The 9,368-nt window shown below is 35.0% G+C and overlaps 1 protein-coding gene across 1 annotated transcript; it reads right to left on the bottom strand.

Moving 5' to 3' along the window:
- Positions 1–4,014: 4,014 nt before the first annotated feature.
- On the bottom strand, positions 4,015–6,940 carry LOC111502963 (uncharacterized). The gene is made up of 4 exons (XM_023157164.2): positions 6,845–6,940; positions 6,749–6,787; positions 5,137–5,402; positions 4,015–4,583 (listed from the first exon to the last, which is right to left on the bottom strand). The coding sequence occupies exons 2-4, from the start codon at positions 6,780–6,782 to the stop codon at positions 4,098–4,100; spliced, it is 786 nt and encodes a 261-aa protein (XP_023012932.1). The 5' UTR covers positions 6,783–6,787; positions 6,845–6,940; the 3' UTR covers positions 4,015–4,097.
- Positions 6,941–9,368: the final 2,428 nt, after the last annotated feature.

The following is a 9,368-nucleotide window of genomic DNA, read 5'->3' as shown; positions in this document are numbered from 1 at the left end:
ACGGACTGTGGCTGCTGATTCTTCTGAAGGTTCAACTCAGTGTACCTCGAACTCCACTGTTTAAGAACTCTTCCATTTGGAGAATTGCGTTTATGTGGAATAAACTTCCTGAGAAAGTTTTTCCAAATGAATTTAATCTCCAGCGATTCAAATGCAATGTGAATCACAACTTTCGCACAGGCACCGCTCTGAGAGCGCCTTAAGGATTTTTCTGTAGTGCTTGAGTTTTGTTCTTGAAGTTTTTCTTTTAAATTTAAAAAAACATATTTCGAAGATTCAACTGTGGGTTTACATCGAATTATTTCTGAGTTTTCCAATTCCGTAACACTGTCCTTCTTATTGATTCGAAAAAAAGAGTATTATCTTTATTAATTGACCGATTAACGATTCCTCATTCATTCTCATGGCATTTATCTTATGAAATATCCTATAAAATTTTATCTGATTCCGTAGATGGGTGAGAATTATTTTTGACGATATAACGGGAATATTCAGTGCATTGGTAACACTGCAAAACTGAACAAGATTATGTTCACATTTTTGTTATGGAACGAAAATCGATTCAAATTGAAAGGGTATATTTTTAGGAAAGATTAATTTTTGGGAAAGAACGGATTTTGTATCAAGATGGAGGAGTGCAGTGTTTCTTTTCGGAAAATCAATTTGTTAAGTTGAAATGAATATTTCTACGAATTGATGATGTTTGGGATTCGAATACAAAAATGCGACACTTTGTAGGTTTCATCATCTTTCGTTCATATCACTTATAAAACTAATTTTTTATCAGAGAAGTATTGTCACCAATATCAGCACTAATCGCTTTCGTTAAAAACCTGGATTCATTTGGGTAAGTTTAAAAAGGTGTGAGCCACAATAAAACTCCGCTAATTGCAGAGGAGGATCGAATGGACCTACCTATCTAACACTACCTATATACAATGCATTTCTTTAATGTCACCCCGCTTTCATTTTTTGAACAGGCCAACTCAAGAAAATTGAAATTTGAGATAATGAAATTAATTTATGAATACTTTATTTTGAAGTGAAATTGACAGATGAAAGTTTCAAGATGGCGACTGGGGGCAAACTGGGAAAAAAATTAAATGGAGAGGGGGGTCTTGTGACCAATCATTTTGAAAGTCCTGAAAAATGCTTCACAACCCTACAATATGAAGTCAATCTCTTCAACTACTACAAAATGGCGGAACTTTCAATAATTGCCTCAATATATTGACATTAACCTACTTAATATGAGGTAATGAGCTTGAGATCAGTCCAGAAGATGCTAGAAATAGTTGATTTGAACTTCTTGACATATGAACAGCCTATCCGGTATCTCACGACGAACATTTTTGAACACAGTATCGTTAATATCTCTACAAATATTTATTATTCTCTGCCGTATATCCAATATTGAAGCAGGATTAGTTTCGTACATCTTTTGCTTCAAATAGCCCCATGAAAAAGTCCAAAGGTGTCAAATCTGGCGAGCGGGCTGACCATGCTGTAGGACCTCGACGGCCAATCCAACGATCGGGAAAAGTAATACCTAAATAGTTTCTTAACTTGTCTGGGGTAATGTGGTGGTGTTCAATCTTGTTGGAATATAATATCCATATCGAATTCATTAGGATTCGCTTCAACGATTTCAGTGATGAGAGGGTCAACAGTAGTTTCCAGCATATTCAAATACAGTTCCCCTGTTGAATTTTGATCAATAAATAGAGGTCCTACAATATGGTTTCCCAATATTCCTGCCTACACGTTATTTTTTTCTGGATATTAGGTATGTGTTTTCCGGAAAACGTGAAGGTTGGTGTTACTGCAATAACGGCAGTTTTGTCTGTGAACATTGCCGTTTAAAAAATGTACATTCGCCACTTAAACAAATATTATGGAGATAGGAAGGATGCCTTGCAATGGTTTCCATCATGATTTCGCAGAATTCTGTTCTTTGGTCAGGGTCATCTTCAGTTAATTGGTGTACCATTTTAATTTTGTACATCTTCAGTTAACTGGTGTACCATTTAAATTTTGTATGGATGATACCTATTCCTCTTTAAGAGTCTCCACACAGCAGAAGGAGACACCTCACAAACATTCGCGACGGAATAAGTAGACTGTTCAGGATTTACTACCATCTCACCAATTATTTGCACTTGCTGTTCTTCCGGAATGGACGGATGACCTGGGGGCTTTTTGTTATATACACTACCGGTAGGTATGAATTTGGATACAAGTTCCTTCAAATACTTTCTACAGATAGAACGATTCGAAAAACGTTCATTGAAAATCCTTTCGGTCTCATAAAAGTTGCGCGTCGCACCGTTAATAGAAATTGCTTCAATTTTCTTTTCCAATGGACGAGAATTGACCATTTTAGAGATTTTTTGACGTGGTACCATTCTACTAGTAAAACCGAAAACTAAATGAGAATATTCTAACTGCACAATTATGTTCATTGTCGTACTGACATTTTTTGTTGTTTTTATAAACAAAAAATAACTTAACAAACCTTATCGGGTTGTTGGAATTGCCATATGGCAGATAAAAAGGAATACTTCTAGGAATATCGATATTGATGTGTTTGTCTTCAGTAAATTATTGAATGTTTCGCCATTTTAATTTAGGTGAAGATATTGACTTCATATTCTAGGGTTTTGAAGTATTTGTCAGGAGCTTCAAAATGAGACCCCCCTTTCCATTTAATTTTTTTCCCAGATGGCGCCCAGTCACCATCTGTCCGTTTCACTTCAAATTAACGTATTCAAGCATTAATTTCATTACCCCAATTTTTAATTTTTTGTGTTGACCTGTTCAAAAAATAAAAGGGGGGGACATTAAAGTAATCTCTCTCACTCAGAGGCAAATTTTTTGCCTTCGAGGTTTTTCCCAGAGTGGCCAAGAACCCACACCAGAGGCAATTTGTTGAATCTTCCTATTAAGGAGAGTTTCTTGAAAATGAACCATCAATTTTAACCTCACTCGATGAGAGTCAAAAACCTTTAGAGTTGCTAGTTATTCAATAATTTTTATTGACTCATGTTTGAAGTTGATTTTGGCAAAATATTCACACATATATCAATGGTCTAGATTTTCTCCTGAAATATGATCTCATAGGTTCTCAGGTGGGCTGAAATCTGTCCTTGTCTGCAACTACATACACCTTCCAAAACCTGGAGGTATTTTTGATCCATCTTTGAACCAACAGCTAACTGCTGTTAGGATACCATTTCTCTCTACTCTAGATCATGTATGTATAAGACAGGTCTCAGTTGACTGTTAAAGGTATTGAGTCGAAGGTCGTTCTCAGATAGCCATGACTTCGAGTATGACGACCAATGGTCTCTCTTCAGAAAGATGTGAAGAGAAGGTGGAAAGAGGAGGTGGATCTAGAAGGATCAAACTAGACAGTTCTGTACGTGGTCTGTCGAAATTGGTATGATAATACGTCTGTGTGGAACAGTCGTCCAATGAATTTGTTTGGGTACTGGGCCTCAAAATTTTCCACAGGTCCTTCGACAAGTCCATATGGATATATTGGCTTTGCGTGAAACGTTTTCCAAATCGAGTTGCCCGAAGCATTGTCATGAAGGATAAAAAACGTTATATTTCACTTATACTGGAAATGAATCAACCTCCTCACTATTTAATGAAACTGGAGTTGAACCATTCAGATTTCTCTTTTTGGTGAAGGAGACTATTACCGTTTTGCTTGTTATATTGAAATATTTTTCCCACACTGGAATGAAAATACTGTGTCTTGCATGATTTCAGCTAATGAAGTAAGCAGGACATCGAGCAAATTATCCAAAAGGAGTAGCCATAGAAGGAAAGATAGACCCTGAGGCAAAACCGAGTGACCTAGAACTCATAGCCTCATTTTAATGAAATCTATTTCATTACGTATCACATGCTATAAACCTAGTTTGAAAGAGTCAAACACTCGTATATGTATGTGTCTACTTGTCTATCAATATTCGTTCTCTGGTTGAAATTAAACCAAAATTTGTCATAAAATATTTTATTTTTGATGCAAAAATATTCATTCAGATTTGATGAATGAAATCACAGTAAAAAATATAAAACCTGCGAAACTACCACCCATGACCATAACTATCCACACCTCCATAGGCACTTTTTGAAGCACCAGCAACTACAGCCGCCCCCGCCGCCGCTGCATTGGACTGTGCAGAATGAGCAGCTGCGGCTGCTTTTTTGGCAGATGCCTTGGTTTCCTGTAAACCACTCAATGCGTTCTGGAGTTGGGAAAGGACTTGGTTCAAACGTTGCTTAGCTTCCAGAATCATGGCATGCTGAGATGCAGCTGCATTGGCAGCTTCAGCTGCAGCTTGAGATGCATGCTGGCTCCCACCTTGGGCAGCAGCAAGGGCGGCCGAAAGAGTGTTGACCTGATTTTGCGCCTGAGCAGCGGCTTCTTCTGCAGCACGAGCAGCGGACTCAGTTTGTTGGTATTGGGCAACTTCGACTTGGAGTTGGCTTTGGGCTTCTGCAAGTTGGGCTTTCAGGTTTCCTACAAGAGCTTGTTTCCCCACTAAAGCTGCTTGAGCGGCTTGAGCTGCCTGAAAATATTAAATGAGTTGATCAATTCTGCTCACAAGGTCACTTTACCAGATATTCTACGTCACATGTAAGAGAAATTTGGGAGATAAGACTAATATTTGGAAGTCCTCATATTCAATTTGCCGTACTTGAACATGCAGAATGAATTGTGAAACAAACATACAACATAATATTTTCAAGTTAAGTTCCTGGCAACGTAGTCAGGTCAAGTTATGTCCTTGGTCAAATGGTAAGAATGAGGTGGCTTTGATGTCATTAATTAAGAATACCGACGCTTTTTAGATTATGTCTGAGAGGCAATAAGAACGAATAAGATATTTCTTCTTCTTAAAAGAGAAAACACATAATCCATTCAAAGAATAACGACTTCATGTCACGGAATGAGTTTGACTTTCTTATGTCATCGATGACATCGTAATGACATCCATTCGCTCATTTGATCAAATCCTAGCCAAAGGAATCTTGTTCAAATTGAAAGGAAATTGCTAGAAATCAAAAAGATCCAAACCTTTAATTTTTTCTGCTGTTTTATATTCGAAAAGATGTACTTACGCCCAAAGCAACGCTAGCCAAGTTATTTTTGACTCCATAGGCAGCCTGGCTCCCAGCAGTGTGCTGATTTTGGGCCGCATTTTTAGCTTGAATGGCTGAACTGTGTGCCAGGCTGGATAATTCTGCTCCGCTGCTGCCTTTGCTACTAGTGTGCCCCCCAAAATCTGCCCCACCAAAGGAGCTAAAACTAAAGCTGGCTGAAGGAAAAGGTTCAAGAACTACATTTTCTTGCTCATGCCTTGTTTTACCAGCAGAGGATAAGACAGCTGAAACAGAGATACATATATTGGACAAATGATTTTTCGAAAAAACTATGTTATATTACTGTGAAGTGTAGAAAACACATTCGATCGAAGGACAATTCCAATGAAAATCAATTATGTTTTTGTCTGGGAAAGCAAGCACAATCTTTAAGTGATCAAGTTCATTTATTTTGCAAGGCACCTAGCCAGGAATCAACCCTGCAAAATGGCGTACTTTTGAATACCAAGGTTGAAGCTGAAAATCTATCAAAACTTTTTTTCCGTTGGCCAGCTGTACCAGCTATAACAAATTGTGTTTTGTTTGATAGCTGTATATGAAAGTGATTTATAATAATGAAGTCAACTCATTAATTTAGTAACCTCTAAATTTTCCTAATAAAATTCATTTTGAGATTTTCACGCAAGATTTGAAAATGTTCTTTTACAAAAATTCTTTCACAAAAATGAGTGGAAACACGTTTTGTTGATAATAGATCAGGAAATTCGCAAGAATTTGAAGGAGAAATGGATATTTCGATAGCCAGAAATCTCTTTTTCAACCTTGATGGGATATTCTACTGTTTTGAAATGAGAAATAAGAACAACTGATCTACTTTCCTATTTGTGTTCTTTTTTTATCCTTCACCTCCATAATTTGTTTTTCAGATATGGCAGTGAATGGGATTCTAATATTATGTAAATCTTAAATTTTGTGATCATTTTGAGAATTAAAACAGTATGTATCCCAAATATTGTTTTTTCTGGAAATTACCATATGTTTCTCAAGTTTCAAATCATTTATTTTCAACTTGGAAGAAAGAAACAATTGGTATATACTATATACTCAACTCAACTGAATTTATCAATAGTTTCTTGTAGTATCAGGAATGATATCGCTTGATGACATCGCTACAACGAACTTGATAGTTTGGAAAACATTGCCAGAATACGTTTTATATAGAAACTTGTATTTATTTGAAATACTACTTTTTGAAGATATACAGTAATGTACATACATTTTCTTGTTTGGAAGCGTTCATAGTGTCATCAAATCGAAAAAAAACTGTTTAATTTTTGCCAAATATCTGCTTTATTAAACTTATTTCAGTGTCCATTCATTTTTTTCTCCGAAATGCTTAATTATCTGTTTTCTTTATTACTGTGCAAAGTAGTTGAGTGAACAATACCTTCAAATGGTTAGATATGTGAAGTCTACAAAAGTAACGATCACGAGAAGTTGAGATATTTTGAAATTATTGATTTACATCTACATTGACATCTGGCAATTAGAACACTTATTCTATCAAAAATAATTAGATTGAGGAACTGAATTTTGTTCAATAGTGATTAATGAATTTAGTGATACTCACCAACAGAAGCAACTATCACGAAAAACTTGAACATATTTACTGAAACAATAATAACCAATTATTAGAGACTTGCAGAATTCACATTAATCTACTTACGTTTAGAACAAATTATTAGCTGCTCAACTTCGAAAGCTTGGTGGTAGTGATTAATTCTTCAATGCTCTATTATTTATATGATTAAGATTGAAAGGGTTTTGGAGGGGTTTTGTGGATTCGATAGTATCAGAATTCACAACAAACGAATACTTTCATCGGGCGTGACCTGTTGAATGGATGTCCCAGAGTCGTAGATTAAATCGATATGGTTGTAGAGCCACTTCATTAACTTTGGAAGATCAAGCTTCAATACCTCATTGAGGCTGAACTGAATGAAGATTAGGAAAAAATCCATGATAACTGTAAATAAAAAATTATGAATAGAAGGCGTAATCAACAGTTTCTTAATATAAAAAGTATTAAGTGTTCCAAAAATTTGAACGAAAATGTGTAATATATTGGGATATCAGGGATTTCAAATCAATTAAAATTATATACCAGTTATCACCTGAATGTTTCAATTTCTAGTTTTATTTCTTGTTAATAATATTTTTTAATTTTTAGCTTGTATTAACTTTTCAATTTTTTTATTTTTTTGGTTGTTGCTTGTATGGTATTTCTTTGTAATTTTCAGTTTTTTTGTTAAACAAAATTGTTATTTTTCGGTTTATCTTTTTAATTTCCTTCAGGGATTTCAAATCAATTTATATGTATTATATTAGACAATGGAAGTCCGAACCGATGAAATACACCACGAAACATTGTCAACCACTTTCAAACAAAAGTTTCTATGTTCTTCGGACCCCTCTCCTCTTCTTAATGGCGAAATATATATAATATTTAGACACTAATTTATTCACCTTTTTCCCATTCAGTGCTTTCTTTTTTGCGTAGTTCAGATGCAAATATTCCTGGACAATTTGGAACAAATTTTCTTTCTTCAAGTCACAATCCTTTATTAATGCGAGTAAATAAGTCATGGTACGATGATTGATCATTACATCAGATAATTTCACGCATATTTTGCATATAGTATGATTTCCAAATCGATTCATTTTTCAAACAAAGAATTTTGTTGGTTTTACTGGCCGTGCAATATTGTCTATTGCAGCAACACATGAGTTTTTTTAATGTTCTGATCTGTCAAAATACAATGATCACAGCCTCCTATGCTTGATGCTTGCTGACGCTGGTTATGAATTCCATACCATTAAAGCGCTCATAATCCATATTAATAAAAACTCAAAAAAACAATTTTCTACCACTTGTAGTTACTCAAAACATATGTGAAATTGAAGAATATACTATTTTCTGTCTTGAAATGATATTCCCATGCAACTACGATGAGTAGAAATTACCAATTTGGAGGCCTAAATAATTGCTGCCAAAATTTTAAAAACATGTGATTTTGCACCTCAATTCGGTGTGAAATTTTCTTACCGAATACACACAATGTCAAATTAATATCCGGAAATTTTTTTCGCTCATGAATATTTTTAGAAAGTTTTCCTCGTCTGGGACTCCGAAAATTTTCAAAATAATCATGAGCCCGAAAAAGTTTCCGGAAATAATTTGATCTCTAGTGGTATTACTAGTGAAAACACAATATTATCCAAAGATGTGCTGTACCTGAACTACTAATAACGATGAATAATCTAAAAAATAAATCATTTAGTGGATTGGTTAAAGCTCTGTAATATATCACCCCAACATTATCTTGCATTCTTGTGAAGGTTATAAATGAATTAATTTTACAGGGAGTTTTTGCTGAAGTCTGGAAAATTACAAAGCTTATGCCAATACATAATAAAAAAGGTTCCCAAGTAGATATTGACAACTATCGCTACATTTCATTATTATGTGCATAGTTGCAAATAAAACTGGTAGTAAATTTGAGTTCATTTTCAATACCAATGATGAAGAAAAGCATCTAGAATCAATTTTATTTGATCTAGCGGAAGTTTTTGACTCAGTTACTATGAAATTTGGATCAGTTAATTGTACAATATGGCTATCAGAGGATTCGTACTTGAATGGATCAAATCATTTATATCTGACAGAAAAATGGTTGTGACTCTGAGTGACACTGCATCATACACTCAAGATATTATGCTTGGGGTACCACAAGGGTAAATATTAGGGCCGCTTCTGTTTTCTATTATATAAATTATCTATCTGAATATATCAAACATGGTTACACCATTTTTGATAGTACCATACCAGTGTCTGGTAACACAATAGAAGACTTAGAATTCAATCAATCAGCTTGAGAAATGGTTCTGATACAGATTCTGGGAAACATGTTCTTCTTTACGAATCAGTAGACAGTTTTCCTGAAATTCTTGCGAAGGAAATTGGATGAGGAAAAACTTGCTACACGAATAGCATTTTGTAAGTGCTGTTCACGAAGAAGAATTTCAAGTACGTGGTTTTAACGATGAACGAGAACGAGAATGTTTCCTACTTATTCACCAAACTCGAACAATTGTTCATGCAGATGCATTTTCGTGAGAATGTGTCATCTTTTTCACCAAACGATTTCCTGAAGTCTTTGAAGTCCACTGGATACTCGTTAGGACAACAA

This window comes from Leptinotarsa decemlineata, unplaced genomic scaffold (genome assembly GCF_025532065.1).
Source record: "Leptinotarsa decemlineata unplaced genomic scaffold, Ldec_3_MD MMD2_tig00026336_RagTag_RagTag, whole genome shotgun sequence".
In the NCBI taxonomy this organism is placed as follows: Eukaryota; Metazoa; Arthropoda; class Insecta; order Coleoptera; family Chrysomelidae; genus Leptinotarsa; species Leptinotarsa decemlineata.
Note: the sequence above shows the minus strand (reverse complement) of the source record. Positions and strands in the feature narration are given on the sequence as shown.